This window comes from Gouania willdenowi, chromosome 21 (genome assembly GCF_900634775.1).
Source record: "Gouania willdenowi chromosome 21, fGouWil2.1, whole genome shotgun sequence".
NCBI lineage: Eukaryota > Metazoa > Chordata > Actinopteri > Blenniiformes > Gobiesocidae > Gouania > Gouania willdenowi.
This window is the reverse complement of record NC_041064.1, coordinates 23683533-23700916: the sequence shown is the minus strand read 5'-3', so window position 1 is coordinate 23700916 and position 17384 is coordinate 23683533. Positions and strand designations below refer to the sequence as shown.

Genomic DNA, 17384 nt, shown 5'->3' with positions numbered 1-17384 from the left:
GCTTTTTGCTCAGAAACCGTCATTTTGTGTGAAACTACCTATATTCAACTGCTGATTATGGAAATACGAGACAAGCTAGAAACAAAAAACAATACATTAATCTCGCAAAAGTTTTTTATTTTTATTCTTTCTTAATCTAGTGACAGTAGAGAGTCTATTTTTTTAAGAATCTGGTTTCAGATTTTAGATTGTCACAGTACAAAATATTCTGTGGGTCTATAAAAATCAGTCAAAATGCAGTGAGTGGTAGCTGTTCCGAAAATGGCTGCCAGTGAATGAGTTAAAAGTTGCAAACTCTTTTGTTATTGTGTTCAAAAGTGGTTCTGATCCATCCCATTTCCATTTGTTCTGTGAACAGATAACTGAATGTAGTGGTGGGTCAGAAATTGCACATATTGGCAGCCACGCTTGTGTTTGACTACCCAAGTGCAGCTGTGACTACAGATGTAGTTTACCTCCACTAGTATGAGATCTAAGTCATTCACTTTCAGGAACCACAAACAGCCAGTTTTAGAATCTTTGTGGAATCCTTTGGGTTTCCCAAACCAGCTAAAAGAAATGATTGCCTGAAACGATTGGCTGAAACCTTGGCTGCACCTCTTTCCTAAATGCCCAAACAACTGCTGCTGCTCCTCCACTCCTCCAATCTCATCCCATCTCTTTTCTTACTTATCTTGTGTTAGTGGTTCCCAAGTAAGCCTTTTCACACTCTTGGAAATCTCGCTCTCGTTCAGTTCTCATGAGGTCAAAGGTCAGGAGGGATAAACTCACCATGGCTGACGGTGTAGGCAGCGAGCATTGATTCCTTGAAAGTTTTTTTGGGGAAACGTGGTATCGGTCCCCAAGGCAGAAATGCTGAGTTAGCAGCTAAAGCTAATGCTGCACACGAGCTGAAAATTCAGGTTTTTCCTGACTTTTCAAACAGTGACCAATCAGCTGATCAGTGCGGTTTCACTGATCAGCCTGTCCATCTTGTGCACTTCTTTCAAATTTGTAAATTGAATTAAAATACTACTGTGCTTTTCACACTCACAATCTTGCTTGTCCCATCAATAATAATAGTAATAATAATAATGATACATTTTATTTAAAAGTGCTTTTCAAAAACTCAGACACTTTACAATTGTTAAAACAACTACACAAGTCAAAAAAAGAAACTAACAACAATATATAAACAATCATAAGTTAAAAGCTTGGGAGGAGTGTGAAAGCAAGGGAATTCTCTAGCTTTTATACCGCTTCTCCCAAAAGTGCTCAGATATGTGCATCATTCCCGAGTAGAGTCCGAATTGCGCCCGCTGGAAACCCAGGTAGTCTGTGTTTTTGTCCACCAGGGGTCACCTGTGTGGAAGCGAGGTGACTGCCCTCGCTTCAATACTGCTGCTCCCATTGATTTTCAAAAGTGCTCAGATCGGCCGGAAGTGGCATCAGCGGAAAACCCTCGTCCCCCCTCGAGTCTGAAAATGTGTAATATGAATAATATAAACACTATTAAACACTGAAGATCGCTGGACTAAAATTACAAACGCTGTTACGTTGGAAATATCAACAGAACAATTAAGCTTGTTTGATGTTTTTATCTCTTTCGACCTATGACCCGGCAGGTTGGGCATGTGCAGTTCCAGAGTATGAAAAGGCTTATTGGGGGGCACGGGGGAAGTAACATCATGATGGGGGGCTACAAGATGGAGGGAGGGCATGAGAATGGTGTTTGTAAACATGAGCATGAAAAATAGGACAAAAAGTTTTGAAGAAAAATTGTTGCTTTTTTAACTCACTGAGTGCCATTTACGTCTATGGACAAGAATTGTGGTTTTCGGCTGGGGTTGCTAGGAGACAGTGTGACGAAACTCTCCTGTGAATATCAAGCTTGTACCATAATGTAGTGAACAACTGGTGACATGTAGGTGGCAGCAGCACACCTTTGGATGAGAGATTAGTGTCACGATGGTGAGAGAAAACGATAAAAAAAACGGGGCAAGCTGTGACACTCAGCATGTCCACGATGAGGAGGAAGTTGCGTGTGTGAAGAATGACGGGGGAGGGACTTGGAGGACGGCCAAAATAGAGTAAGAAATCCATTCAATTCTGACATAGTTAGCATCATAATAATAATGCCATCAAAAGCCCGGTCTTAGTGCTGTTTTTTGTTTTTTTATAGTAGTAAACTAATGTTGAGGTGTCACTAAAGCAAAAAAATTGCTTCAAAGTCACTAATAGATTTTTTCAGAAAAAGCTGTTTTTCTCAGCTTTTTGTCACAAACTGGTGATTTGTGTGAAACTTGCCTCTATTCAACTGCTGATTACAGAAGAATGAAAAATTATTTTTTCTGATGAAAGTAGAGAGTAATCGTTCAGAATCTGGTTTCAGATGTCAGATTATTTTAGTACAAAATATTCTGTGGGTCAAAATGTTCTAACACGGCTGACACTGAGGGGGTAGAAATTTTGAAAATGGCTGGTATTGAATTAGTTAATGAAGGTAATATTTTTTAACCCATTTTGTTGAATGAGGCTGAACATTTTTTGTTCTTCAAAGGGGACACAACAGAAGTTTATTTCATTTTATCTTCACTGATCTTGTGTTATCCGATGTCATCTAATCTAATCTAATCTTAATTCAAAGAGTGTTCTACAATACCACTACAGTACTTTAGTTTCTCTGCATAATGTTTTATCTAAGGGAGAGTTTTTTTAGTTAATATAGGCATTATCATTAGTCCTTGTTATTAATTTTTTTTTTTTTACAATGTAATGTCATGTTTGTTTTATTCCTTAATACATGTGTTTCATTGCTGTTACCTGAAGCATTATTTATAGGAATAAAGGATAACGTTACATTTATTCATCTTTCAAGCAAATCTTTCCTGTTTTATGATTCCATTTTTATTCCTGCAGTTTCCTTTGCATTGTCTACGCTCATTGTTGCACTTTGAGAGATGCAGTAAAATACAAAAGAGACAGTGGACCCATACTACTGTCTACACAGTGTGTGCGTTCATTTTGTTCATTTTATGTGTAGTGGCAGTGAATTCATTTTAATTTGTCTATTGGTGTAATTATCTGTCCTAAAGCAGGATTAATGAAGCTGGCCTTTAATCCTTACAGTCCTCACAGAGCCGTTGAAATAACTGGGGTGGCATCTTCTACATTCATTTATTGTGCATTAAAAACAATAGAGATTAGCTTTTTGCAGAGATGGAACACTGTTGTGGTTTTAGGATTAGTGGATGAGAGAAACGGCTTTCAGTGCGACCTTATTTGGTGTCGGAAAAAGTTCAGCTGCGGGCGTGTTTTAGTGTGAATGAGAAACCAACACACACACAGAGAGAGAGAGAAATAGAGGGAAATGTGTTTGGCTGTGCTGTCTACATCTTGACTGATATTCATGAATCAGTGTCTCAGGGGTGGATGGGGAGAGGCTGTTTGTCCAACCTTCTGTATCTCATCAGTACTCTCAATCAACATCCTCAGCTGGCCAAGTTGCTCCGTTGAAGTTGGCTTTGTTTTCGCATACAAATGGACTGATGCTGCATGCGTTTGTGTGTGGTGAGAGGGTTGTTAGTCTACATGGTGTGATTTGTGCATGGCTGCCTGGTGCTTAGATGAGTTTTCAATTGCGCTCTGCATGATGAGTCAGCTCGCTATTTCTACTAAATCCAAACTCTTTGACACACGGGAGCAGACGGAGCAGCTCCTGCGTATAATAATTGGAAAAGAGGCTCAAACTTTGAATGAGAGATTCCGAGGAACAAGCGGTAGAGAAGAATCAGAAACCCACACGTTGAAAGAAAACGCAGTGGGACACAAGGAGAAATTATAACGCTGATGCCCATGTGGCAACATAAGGGAGAAAAATCAGTTTTTTTATTAGTCAGTTTATTATAAATTGTATTACATGCTTGCAAACGTTCTGCAGCCAATGACAAACTGACAAAAACTAAAAAAAACTTGCGTTGTACTGCAGTAAGTAGGTTATTTGGACTTTTCTTTTAAAGAAGATGCATTGACATTTTTTTTTTTTTTTAACAAACTTTTGTTCTCCCTGGAAGTTGCTAGCCAGAGAAGTACTTTTTTTTTTCCCCAAAGCCGTTTTAACGTGGATGGTTTAGTTTCATCATTGATGTAATGTTAATCTCTGTTACGCAGCCTTAGCCCAGAAATATCTGTTTTTAAATCAAGCTTTCATGAGTTCACGAGTGGAAGATGTTTAAAAAAAAACTGTAAGTGCTGTGAGTCGGTGAGCCAACTGGTGTTCACTGTGGAGAAGCTGTCACGGTCTGGTGTGGACCCAAATGCAAGGAGAGATGGAGGAATACCATTCTGGGAACCAGTCCATGTTTATTTCTCAAAAGCAAATTCCAAAATCAAATCCAAAACAGGGGAGCAGGAACAGGGAGCAAGACCAGACAACTGCACACGAAGAGGGAGACAACGAACCAGCAACCACACTGTGACCAAGCACTCAGTTAAATAGTGGAGGAGGCCTGATTAGGAATGGACCACACCTGGGTGAAAACATGAGGGAGCTAATCAATCACCAAGCACACAGACATCACTGAGGGGTGGAGCCACAAACAGGAATCCCTGAAACACAGACAAGAGTTAAGCACAAACCAAATAAACAAAGACAGAATAACTAAACTAACAGAACATGACATAACCCCCCCTTTAAGGAGCGGGTTCCAAACGCTCCCAAAACAAAAATCTAACCACCCAAACACCAAACCAGGGTGGGTGGACGGGGGCCCGGAGGAGGGTCGAAACCAAGTTAATGCAGGGCAGGTGAAGCTGGAGACCTCCCATGAGACGGAGCCGGCGAAGCAGGGGACCAGGAGTCCGGCGGCCTCCCATGAGGCGGAGCCGGTGAGGCAGACGGGAAGACCTCCGGCGGGCCGGGCGAAGAGCGCTCAGACGAGGCAGACGGGAAGACCTCCGGCGGGCCGGGCGAAGAGCGCTCAGACGAGGCAGACGGGAAGACCTCCGGCGGGCCGGGCGAAGACGGGACAGGAAAGCTGGGAGCCGGCACCGGCCCGGTGCGGGGAGCCGGCACCGGCGGCAGGGCAGGCGGCGGCCCGGTGCGGGCAGCCTCTGGAGAGCTAGCCTGGGAGCTAGGAGACACAGGAACGCTAGCCTGGGAGCTAGGAGACACAGGAACGCTAGCCTGGGAGCTAGGAGACACAGGAACGCTAGCCTGGGAGCTAGGAGACACAGGAACGCTAGCCTGGGAGCTAGGGGACTGGCGGGGTTGGCCCTTTCTTCTCGACCGACCTCTACCTTGTTGTAGGCTCCGGGGTCCTCCCAAAGCCAATCGAGTTCCCAAGTACCTCTCTCTGACAGGATCCTCCTCCAAAGAAATCCTGCCCGCCTTGGCCTCCCGTAAGAGGCTCTGAAAATAAAAAATCCGCTCTGCAAAGATCCTCTCCGCTGGGTCCACGGGTGGCTGGTTCGTTCTGTCACGGTCCGGTGTGGGTGTGGACCCAAATGCAAGGAGAGATGGAGGCAGGATAGAGGCATACCGTTCTTGGAACCAGTCCATGTTTATTTCTCAAAAGCAAATTCCAAAATCCAAACTCAAATCCAAAACAGGGGAGCAGGAACAGGGAGCAAGACCAGACACAACTGCACACGAAGAGGGAGACAACGAACCTGACAACATCAACGAACCAGCAACCACACTGTGACCAAGCACTCAGTTAAATGGTGGAGGAGGCCTGATTAGGAATGGACCACACCTGGGTGAAAACATGAGGGAGCTAATCAATCACCAAGCACACAGACATCACTGAGGGGTGGAGCAACAAACAGGAATCCCTGAAACACAGACAAGAGTTAAGCACAAACCAAATAAACAAAGACAGAATAACTAAACTAACCAACAGAACATGACAGAAGCTTTAAAAAGCCCCTTCATTACTGATTCAATGTATTCTTTTAACAGTAACGCATGACTTTTACAGACATTGTTCCCTATTTAAAGTGAGTCTAAACCTCACAACTAGGGCTGGGAGATATATTGAGATTCAAGATATATTGAGTTTTCTATTTTGTAGATAGAGAAAATTACAATCTCGGCTATATCGATATGTTTATATATATTTTTATAGCATATTTCGCATTAAAATACTCGTTTTAGGAGTTGATGCTTTTGCTACTTCTCTGAAAAACATGAAAAGCACAGTTATATGGCTCGCTGAGTACGTTCTAACCCAGACCTTCCTGTAAACATGCCACACTACAGAACTCACTCACACGTGCTGTCCCTTACAGGAGAAAAAGACTAATTGGACACATACATTTGTTAGAGGTGTCCCGATCCGATATTGGTTCGATATCAGCCAGAAAACGAATGTCGGATTTTATCGGACTGCATCTAAAATCACCGCTATAAGTGCTGCGATAAAATTTTCTGCTCCAGCACTTCTATCCAGAGGTGACTGTGGTTCACACTGTTGCTGACTATTGTTCTCTGTTTGAGTAACATCACTTGATCAAGCCTTTTCTAACATTGCACACTACAAAATAAGTAATAAAAGTATGTATGATTCGTGCTGATATCATATCAGATCAATATCGGTATTGGCCGATATGCAAGGCTGCATATCGGTATTGTATCGGAGGTGAACAAGTTGTATCGGGACATCCCTAATATGTGTGTGCTCCTTCCATTCAGGAGCAGCCGTATACACATCCACCCTTTTCACAACCAAATGTACGACCATAGAGAGCAGCAGCTCATCAGCTGTTGCTTTTCACAGTCCAATATACAAACAGAAGTGTGATGGTGTTTTCCATCACTGAGGCGGGCATTAGAGCCGCTGTCATTGTGACAAACTGTTTTTTGCAGATTGTGAAAAATGTTCAGCTGTTAATTGAATCCCTCATCTGCTTGATCTGATGGCGTAAATATGTTGATTCCTACGTTTGAGGTTAATGCAGCAGAAACAAACACTCAAATTTCTATTTAAGTTGTTTTTGTTTTATTGTTGAGTTATTTATTTGGTTTTCCCCATTTATGTCACATTTTCTACATCATTTGTGCTATTACGCTGTTTGTTGTTGGTGTGCGTGCATTAGGACTGTGTATTGACTGGCACCTGGCGATACAATTCACATCCCGATACATAGGTCATGATACGATACAATACGATATATCCCGGTATTAAAGTATAAGGCGATTATAGCATTTTTTTTTTATATATATGACTTAAGAAACAACTAATCTGTAAATGTGTACACCTTCATAAGAACATTATGTATGAAATATATTTTGGCATATTTTACACTCAAAACATTGACTTTAACATGTCATGTGCCAACAACTTAAAATAAAAAATTTAGATACAATCTGCCTGTGGCTTTTAAACCAACTTTGACTTTAGTGCAACTTAACTGATGTATATGCCTAGAACAACAAATAAATGCAGAAAGTTAGTACTTTCTTTTTAGATTTTATTGAAAAAACACAAGCTGGTCAACATGCCCAGGTTTCAGTGGATTTCTTTGTGCAGTTACAATGTCTCCTGTAGTGGTAAATACTTACCTGGTTAAATAAAGATTAAAAAAAAAGAGAAAGAAATCAATATGGATGCATTTTGATTCGATCCGAGAATCGTGTGATGTAATAATGCGATATTTATCGCTGAATTGATTTTTTTCAGTACCCCTAGTGTGCATTTGTAATTTGCCGGGTAATTGGCTTCTGTCACAAGCATTATCACTTTATCTAACTCAACAGTGTGTTTTTTAAAAACAGCACTGTGCGAGTTCACTTTCACATATTATCTTTGTTTCATGCTTGTGAGGTCAGTCGTGCTCAGATTTTGCTGCATTCCTTTAACCTTTTCTCAATAGATTTGTTACACATTATTTAAGTGTCCCTAAAAAAGTGTTTTTCCGTGGCTTCTTGTCTCTTTTCTTTGCCGGTTTGCACAGCTGGTGCTGGAGTAAATGAGAATGGGGACACGAGAAGGAGAAAACACTGAATAAATGATGAGGATAATGTTGAGGAGGATAAAACGGAACAAATCCGACCTATAACAGCTGCCATATTTCTGCAGGAAAATCTCCACTTGTTTACTGCATGCACTACATTGTCCTGTTTGCTCAGATGTGCTTTTTGGCCTAAAGGACTCGTTTTCCATTTGTTGTGAATGAGTATGTTGTTATGAGTGTGTGATTAACAGCAACCCAACAGCAATCGAGGGTCCGAAAAGGACCAGGCTGCCTGTGTTTTAAAACGGGGGCATGATGATATGTGATGAATATATACAACAAACCTTCATCGCACTTTTATTGTACATTTAGCATTGTTTCCTGCAGCATTTCATGGTATGTATACGATTTATGGGATGATATATATCGTGCGACAGGACATGGTTATAACATACTGTTTTGTGAACTCAGTGTGTCGCCCCACTTTTCATAATGACAGTATTAAATTCTTGTAATGCTACTCTAGCTCTATAAAGGCTCAGTTACCGAACAGATGGCACAAATCACTTAATCACAGCAAAGACAAAGTGTTAGCTTCTCCTTCAAGCCTTTTCAATGTGACTTTTAGAATGAATCATTTTTATTATTGATTAGCCAATTACTAATTTGAAGAGGTGACAAGTACCGAACTACAAATACTTTGTTACTGTACTAAAGTAGTTATTTCTGGTGTATTTACTTTACTTTTACTTCTTACTTTTTTAAACAAATATCTGTACTTTCTACTCTTTACATTTAAAAATTGAGCTAGTTACTTTTAAAACTTTAAAAAATCACCCCTTGACGTAAAAAGACCTCACATTTTGGTAGATGAGCTTATCTCTGTATGCTGCATTTTCACCGAATGCGTCTTCTGCAGCACCGGACGCATCTGCCGGAGGATCAAAAAAATGTCCCCATTCGCTTCATAAGAAGCGAATCCCCGCCCACTAGCCACACGTCCAACTCGGTGAGTTTCACTGCCTGCTGAAGCGCGGAGCTCCTTTTCATAAACATAAACCACCAGTGAAAAAAGCCGGTGTGATTAGTGGCTAATGCTATCCTACCTCAGTGCTACAGAGAGAACTTTTACCTGCTACTACCACCTCCTCACTGATTCTCCTCCACGCCAAATCCTTCCTAGTCCTGTACCGGTTATGAAGGCCAGCTCCATGTGGTCACACACAGCTTCTACTCCATGGTTGAATGGGTGAACAGACCGGTGTCCGTGTTGACGGCCTGACGTCATCATCAACAAAGACTCTGATTGGCTTTTGTGACGCATCCGGTGTGAACGCAGCCTTACATTTATGGTTAACATTTTCAAGTTTTTAAAAATGTTAAACTCAGCTGGTCTGGGTTTAATTGACCATTTGCAATTTTTTTTCTTAAAACATTTTATTTATATATTTTATCTATATTTCTCCAGGTGTTCTTAAACTGTAACAGATTTAATTATTTTCCATCTAACAGTATTCTACAAGTTCTTAAAAAAATAATAGGTATGGAATTTGCTGGTTTAAAAACCATGTCATATTATTGAACACTGTGGCTGACCGCTACTGTTTAGCTAAGTATTCAATGCAGATAAAGACTTGTATACCTATGGGACATTAATGTAAGCTGTTTCTTCTACTCCTTTGCTGAAGCCTGACGTGTTTGCAATGGAGATTACATTTGCTTCAACTGGTGATCATTCCAACAGGTGGTGCATCGCTGTAAACGCCCAGTTTTATTTCTGCAACATAAATTAAACCACTATTCCAAAGAAAGCTGCAGTTTCTTTTCATGCCCTCTTTATTTTGATTGAGGAGATAGTTTAACAACTCTAGTAGCTACACAGATGCTAATCTCTTCCCAGGATTGTTAAAAAAAATTAAATAAAGAATGAATAAACAAGGGCCTGCTACAAAGTTTTTCTTCATGATGCAAGAATAAGTTGTGAGAACTTCCAGACAATGGCTTCGTTGTTTACTGGAATGTGTTTGATATGGTGATTACCTTCACCAAGGAGGTAATATTTTCACTGCCATGTATTTATTTGTTTGTCTGTTAGCAGTGTGATGGTGGTTTGGATGAATGAGACAGAGTCAGATGCAGACACAGTGTTTATTAAGTCAAAGGGTTTGGGCAGAAAGACTGGTCTGGGATTTGGGGGTTAACCAGCTGATGCAAAATGCCACACAGACACATTTATTAAGAAACAGCTGCAAAATATGTGTCGCTTTTGTCTTTTTCTCCTCTAAGGGACAGCACATGTGAGTGAGCTCTGTAGCGTGGCTTGTTTATGGGAAAGTCTTGGTTAGACGCACTCAGAAAAGCATGAAAAGCACAGTTAGTTGGATTTCTGAGAAGTAGCAAAAGCAGCCACTCCTAAAAAGAGTATTCTTATACAAAATAAGCTAAAAGTAAAATAAGATAAAAGTAAATATATTGGTATGGGGGACATTGTAATTTTCTTGATATAACTCCCAGGCCTACATCTTATCTTTACCTATATAAACATCATTCCAATGAGTGTCTTTTACGTTCACTGTTTCACATCTAATGTGGTTTGTTCTTCATTCCACTGTTAGTCAGAGCTTTTCATTCACAGTTATTTTTTCCTCAGCAGATCCTCTTACGTTGTCACTAAACTAGGGCCTGGACAACGCATCGACGTAATCAATGACGTTGACGCAAAAAATTCGTAGACACAAAATATGCGCGCCGATGCGTCGTCAAACCAAAACAAAGATGGCGGCTCCATAGAATAACTAACGCGGGTGGCTCCTCCGGAGCAGTGAAGGCACGCACTCATTCATTGAAGGTAGCTGTTCCCCCTAAGCCTCGTTCTTTATCCCGGGTGTGACCGGACGGCAGCGCGTCGACCGGACAAGGAGGAAAGACGCCGTGACATCAGCGGCAGCAGCACACACACACACACACACACACACACCTACACACACACACACACACACACACACACACACACACATTCTTAAGGTAAAATTAAAGATTATTTTTGTTGGAAAAGCACTTTCTGTATTAGCATTTGGAATTTTGAGTTTAGGAAAAATACGAGTATTACTTTAAGTTGTTATTTTCATTTGAATGAAGAAATAAAAGATGCATTTTTTTTCAGTAAGCTAGGTGTGTTTTCAACATATTTCTTAAATTCTGTTGGTTCAGGAAGGACACCATGACAGGCTGCCGACTCCCACTGCCTTTATATTTTTTATTGAATCCTACCTTGACTCTGAATACATTATTTCGTACTTTTATATTCTTACTCTTATTTTGGAATTTTTAGTTGAAGAGCAATAAACATTTATTTCAATGTTAAGGAATTCATGTATTCTTTTTTTTTTTGTAAATCAACATGTATAAATTGTTTTTAGTCAATTAATGGGTAGATAATCGATAATCAAATCGACTCGACTCGAATCGAACTAATCTAGTTCAACATTCATATTTAAAGAAGGCTTCATTAATTTCCATCCAGGCCCAGACTAGTGGGGGCAAAGCCCACAGGAGACAGGATGAGTGTCAGCCCTCTGAGAGCAGTGGCACAAAGATGACATAGCATAGCTCATTTCAGAGCGCTGACATTTGCAGACGTCATCATTTCTTTCTAATGTAGTCCCAGAGTGTCACGCTGTAGCTCATAACAGCTGAGTGACTGAATGCTATCTATAATTTATCACTTCTGGTGATCTTATTTGCAATTATGCTCCGACAACAGCTCATCAAAGACAAGATGAACTATTGTTTAGAGTCAAGTTGTTAGAGGTCCTATAATGAAAGGGGACAATGATTTTACAGCAGTTAAAATGCCACTTACACCAAACAGTGAGAGCGCCGCAGATTTATCTTCCAATTGCACTTTCCCTGACAGCTTGTTACATAGAATGCTGAATCCTTCCACTTTATGTGTTTAAAATTAAACAGGCCATGTTTCATTCTTTCAATGTGTTGATGATATAAGAGCAGCACCTGGAATACACACCGCTGGATTAAATATCAGTAGGTGGTTTGCAGACTGTCAGGGCAACACATGCTCTCCTTGTACACAAAAGCAGACTATTCAGAAAACGCATGCAGGAGTGCTTTTTATACATCTTCCCTCATTAGAGAAAGTAGCTTTTTTCTCTTCCCATTACCTGCATTACTCTCCATACAGAAGGTCACTAATCTACAGAGGTTTATATTTAATTTGTGAGCCGCCAGGCATAGAGAGCTTTTAGTTGGTGTCTTATGCTTCAATGTGAAGGTCAAAATCTAAACTTAAGTTCACGATCACATCGTTATTTTTAGCCTAAATTGCACATATTTGTACATGAAGGGTTTTACTTAAGAGGGAACAAACTTGGCTGTGAAGGATCTCTATTCACTAAGGGCTCTATTCTCCTGTCTGGACTTAAGCATTTTTTTTGCACGCCTGCAGTTACGCGCATCTCTCCTATGCGTATTCTCCGACCAAGGCTGCTGACACGCCCACCACTCGCGTAGTCTGTGAATGAAGGCGGGCTGAAGGAATGGAGGCGGTGATGTCATTTTTTTGGGTTGTCTAGAAATCACGGAACACGGAGTTTTCTCAACACTTGTAAATGTCATTGAAATCCGTAATAATGATGAAGTTCACTTTTATTTTTAAAGGCCTGTTACATTGATAAACAATGTAACAGGTTGATTTAATCAGATCATTGATCAGATTGTTGCAGTGTGACTGAGGTTCGGCTGCATTCTTCTGTCCGAGTAACAGTTAAAATCTCTCCATCATCATCATCATCATCATCGCTGTAAAGCGTGACAGAGTTAGATGAGCTGAAGATATGTGGCAATAACGTCCTGCTTTAATACAGAGGGATGTTTGCAGTGAATAATATGCAGTTTTAAAAATAAATTGTTTAAAGCGACCTGAGCCTCATTAAAATATGTGTGGGAACAGTTTGTGGTCCATCCTCATCTGCATATGACAGCTTGTTTCACTCTGTAGTGGATTAAACTCTGACTTTATGTTGGACATAGTATGAAAATAGTTGAATCACTGTGACCAACGTGGACAGAAGTCTGCGTCTGTCAGAGGTTTTAATTAATCGTGACGCACTAGTCCATATTTCTAGTTCAAAATAATGTCTCACCTTTTCAAGGCGCTGAACTTATTAGGGTTAGAAGCGCGTAAGAGGAAAAGGACTTACGCACACCAGAGAATGCGCGTAAAGCCAGATTTGAATGGGAACACCCACATTTCAGGGCTGCTCCACCCACAGTGCATAACTGGGATGGAGGCGCGCAGCGACTGATTTAAGTACAGGGGGAGAATAGCACACAGCCAAAAACAGCACTGCTTCATGACTTTTTGGACTTACGCACATGGGAGAATGGAACTCTAAGTTTGGTTAAAATAGCAGCAGGAGTTTATCTTAAAGATGATGCAGAGTTCATAGATGATCTATTTAACGTTGATCTATGCTGCTGCTGCAAAAAATAAATAAATAAATTTAAATAAATGCTTACATTTATTTATTAGGTCTTCTGGGAGGTAAATGATTGAATCACAGGCTGTCGTTTTAGTTTGGCTCTCAGCTTCCTTTATTTCTTCTAATAATACACCTACAGCATCTTTAATTTAAATGTATTTAGCTCCAGCTTTTCCTGCCCCATAAGACGAATAATAAACCATCTTTTTCCACATAATTTTTCTCTGAATTAATACAGACTGAGAGGATCAAGAGTTAATTAGCTTGAGGTTGAAAATATTCCAGACTGCTTTTTGGCACGTATTTACCTCATATTTCTACTCCCTCGATTCCAATAATAACTTTAATTCCGTGAAAAACCCACGCTAAAAATCCAAAATGTATGATGGCCATCATTGAGCCAACAGAGAGGACAATTAAACAAATTCCTACTTCCAACCCTTTAAAATCAGCCTTACTAAGCTGGGAGTGTATTTTTTTCAAAGACATGAAGTAGTTGTGTACTTTAATTAAAATATCACCATTCAATATAACGTTGCTATGGCAGAGATGACCCAGTATCCTCCTACTACTGCTCACAGCCACTACTTTCTGTTCCTGGTGTGAGTCAATTCCTGATATTAATATTCAACAGATTTAGATGGAAATGTGGGATCATCATTGATAGCTCTTCAAAAAATACACTCGTACCAAGAATGAAAAGCCACAGCCTGTGCGATAGCGAAGGAAGAAACACTTCTGATGCTGTAATTAAGACGCTACAGTGAGATGAAAGGGAAAGAGGCAGAGAAGTGATAAAACAAAGAAGAAGAATATGTGAAGCTTTGAGCGACTTATTTTGTTGACGCCTTTATTCTGCATTTCTGAGGCGTTCATATCAGCTGCAGCAGCAAAGCCTCACTATTAAGAGCTTTACATTTAATTAACCGACACTAAGCATCTCTGTTTTAGTGGAAGAGCTTTACAAATATTTAATCACTGTTTAGTTGATGTACCGTGTAAATGTGTTGTTGGGACATCGGAGAGGGAAACAATGAGTCAAAAAGTCAAGCCTTGTTGCATCATTGTGTCTTTTTTCTGTGAGATGTGTTCCTAGACATTAATCGGCTAATAAAGCATTAGTTTGTGGTCAGGCAAAGTCAAGTGTAGCGTATAAAGTTACACTTTAAACTCCATTAGTTAAACTTTGAGTATCTTAATGTGTTGTATGGGTTTCTAGTTCAAATCTTAATGAATTAAAAAACCATAAATAATGACAAATTTAGCTTCTTATCAGCTGCTACATCTAGTTTACATAACTTTGCTTTAAAGAAGATCAATAAATTAGGGCTAGGGGTACATGTTTATATCAACCTGCAGTTTATCTATAAATTCAAACGTGTTGATCGGTTTTGTATGACTGTAATTATGTTATTATTATTAGTAGTAGTAGTAGTAGTAGTAGGAGTGTTGTTGTAGTAATATGGAAAGCCAATTGAGCATATATTATAAATCTTTGATATCAAAGCTCAGTTTTCTGTACTAGTGAAATCTTTGACTGCACTAGTTTACTAGTAGAACACTGAAACATGTACTAATAAACTAGTAGAGAGGAAAAACCCCTACATGTTAACTAGTAAGGTGCTAAATATCCACTAGTTAACTAGTAACATGTATTTTGTGTTTACGAGTTGACTAATGAGCCGCAAAATGTTTACTAGTTAACTAGTTAGAGCCAATATGTCCACTAGTTTAAATCCTTTAAACCAACTAGTTGACGAGTGTGCAGCCAATATGTTAATGAGGTGGGTGGAGTTATAACAAAATCCTGGGTCCTGATTTGATGTTCTTTTTTATTTTTATTTTGAGAGCCTATTGGACGTCTCAATCTTTTCTTATTCCCACCTCCTCGTTATCATTTTGTGCAACAAGTGTTACGAGTGACATTTTAGATCTAACTACTCTAATAGTAAAACATTTAAGTCTCACTAGTTAACTAGTATGACTCGTAAAAACAATGCAAGTGCAACTAGTGGACATATGTTCTCTTACTAGTTAACTAGTGAACATTCAGAGCCTCACTTGTTCACTAATATAACTCATGAAGCCATCTCTAGTATAACTAGTGAACAATGTCGCTTTTACTAGTAAACTTGTAAAAACTGTGTATCCTAAATAGTTAACTAGTTGGGTTAAAAATAGTCAAACTAGTTTAACTAGTGAACATCTTGGCTCTAATTAGTTAACTAGTAAACATTTTGCGGCTCACTAGTTAACTAGTAAATACATGTTACTAGTTAACTAGTGGATATTTAGCACCATACTAGTTAACATGTAGGGATTTTTCCTCTCTACTAGTTTATTAGTACATGTTACAGTGTTCTACTAGTAAACTAGTGCAGTCAAAGGCCTCACTAGTACAGAAAACTGAGCTTTGATATCAAAGATATCTAATATATGCTCAATCTGCTTTCCATAAGTAGTAGTAGTAATAGTAATAGTATTATAATTAGTTAAAGTCTGGTACATTTATTACTATGCTAGTCAATTAGCTTTGTTTTTAATGAACAGCTAATTTGCTGACTTTGCTGATAGAAGTGTCTCCCTCCTCCTCTTTTCTCTCTCCTTTTATCAGACTGTGTTTAGAGGCGAGGGATCCCTACTGTGGCTGGGACTTCAGGCAGCGCCGATGCACAACCCTAGAACACAGTTCCAACATGAGTCAGTGGAAGCAAAACATCACCCTTTGTCCGGTAAGAGGGACTTCTATCACTGAAAGGAGCAAACACAAGTTCACATCCAGGAATTTAAAATGAAACGTCTGAAAAATCCTTTTCATCTGCTCTCAAAAGACTCTTTTCATGCACTTTGTTCTGTGTCCGTTCTCTCTTTCCTTCCTACATCAACCACGTTTTATGTGTGGTTTACATCATAGAAAGAAAAAAAATAAAATAAAAGTTCAAAATAGGTACTGCATTTTTCCAAAGCAGAAATCTTGTCATTAAAAGGCTTTCTTTTTGTTTTGTTTTTGTAATTGTCTTTAAAATGTCTTAAATAAATGTTTCAAAAGTCTTACATTTTAACTAGTGTTGTGCCGACACCGATACTAGTATCGGGAGGGATCCCGATACGGGACTAAAACTAAAAGGCATCGGTATCGGCAAGTACTTCAACTCTTAAACTCCTTTTCCAACAACTTTTGATACCCAGTCCGTCAAACACTAACGAAGAAGAATCCACCGAAAGTATTTGTGTTACTGTGTAACTCTGCGGTAAAACAGGTCATATCTTTTTGTAAACACCACAGTATCTACATGTATCAGTATCGGCCGATAATAAGCATATGGGTATTGATATCGGCATCGGAACAACACAAATTTGAACTAATAAGTATGATTTTATGATTATTATTAGTCACATTTCAAAATAAATAAAAAAAATGGTATAAACAACATGGGAAATGTAAATTTAACAAAAAAATGCATTTTCAACAAAAAAAAAAAAAAAGTTCTTAATGGGTTTTGTATTTTTGTTGTTTTATAGATTTCTGGCTATTTTTTGTGTTTTTGGAGTGATTTTGATTAATTTTGTCATTTTTTTGGTGTATTTTACTGTATTTTTGTGTGCACGTCTGCACTAGACACTAGAAAAAAATTACCCTAACCCATATGTTATTGATGTGGCTTTTTTTCCCCCAATTAAGTTGACTGTAAAGTTGGTCTTAAATTTAATTTCAAATGCCAATAAAAAGTCTCGAATTTAATTTGATTAAAGCTGCTGGAGCCCTAAAGTAAATAAATGAACTAATTTGAATGCATAATTGTGATCATCACCAGCCCTCTCTAAGGAAGGGTATGAAAAACTTTACTAAAGGGAGAAAATAAAAAGAGAGTTCAGTGAAGGCTTCATTTTGTCAATAATAAGATTCATTTTGCAATGAATTTCTTGTTTTAATTTGGACATGATTTA

The 17384-nt window shown here is 39.1% G+C and overlaps 1 protein-coding gene across 8 annotated transcripts in view; it reads left to right on the top strand.

Annotated features, from left to right (window-relative positions):
• Positions 1-17384, top strand: part of sema5ba (sema domain, seven thrombospondin repeats (type 1 and type 1-like), transmembrane domain (TM) and short cytoplasmic domain, (semaphorin) 5Ba) — a 239119-nt gene that overhangs the window by 186645 nt on the left and 35090 nt on the right. For all 8 annotated transcript variants that reach the window (XR_003672616.1, XM_028435492.1, XM_028435496.1 and 5 more), the window contains one exon: positions 16051-16168. Coding sequence is in view for 7 of the 8 variants with exons in the window: in XM_028435492.1 (XP_028291293.1) it covers positions 16051-16168 (118 nt within the window). In the remaining variant the exon portion in view is untranslated. The remainder of the gene's footprint in view (positions 1-16050; positions 16169-17384) is intronic.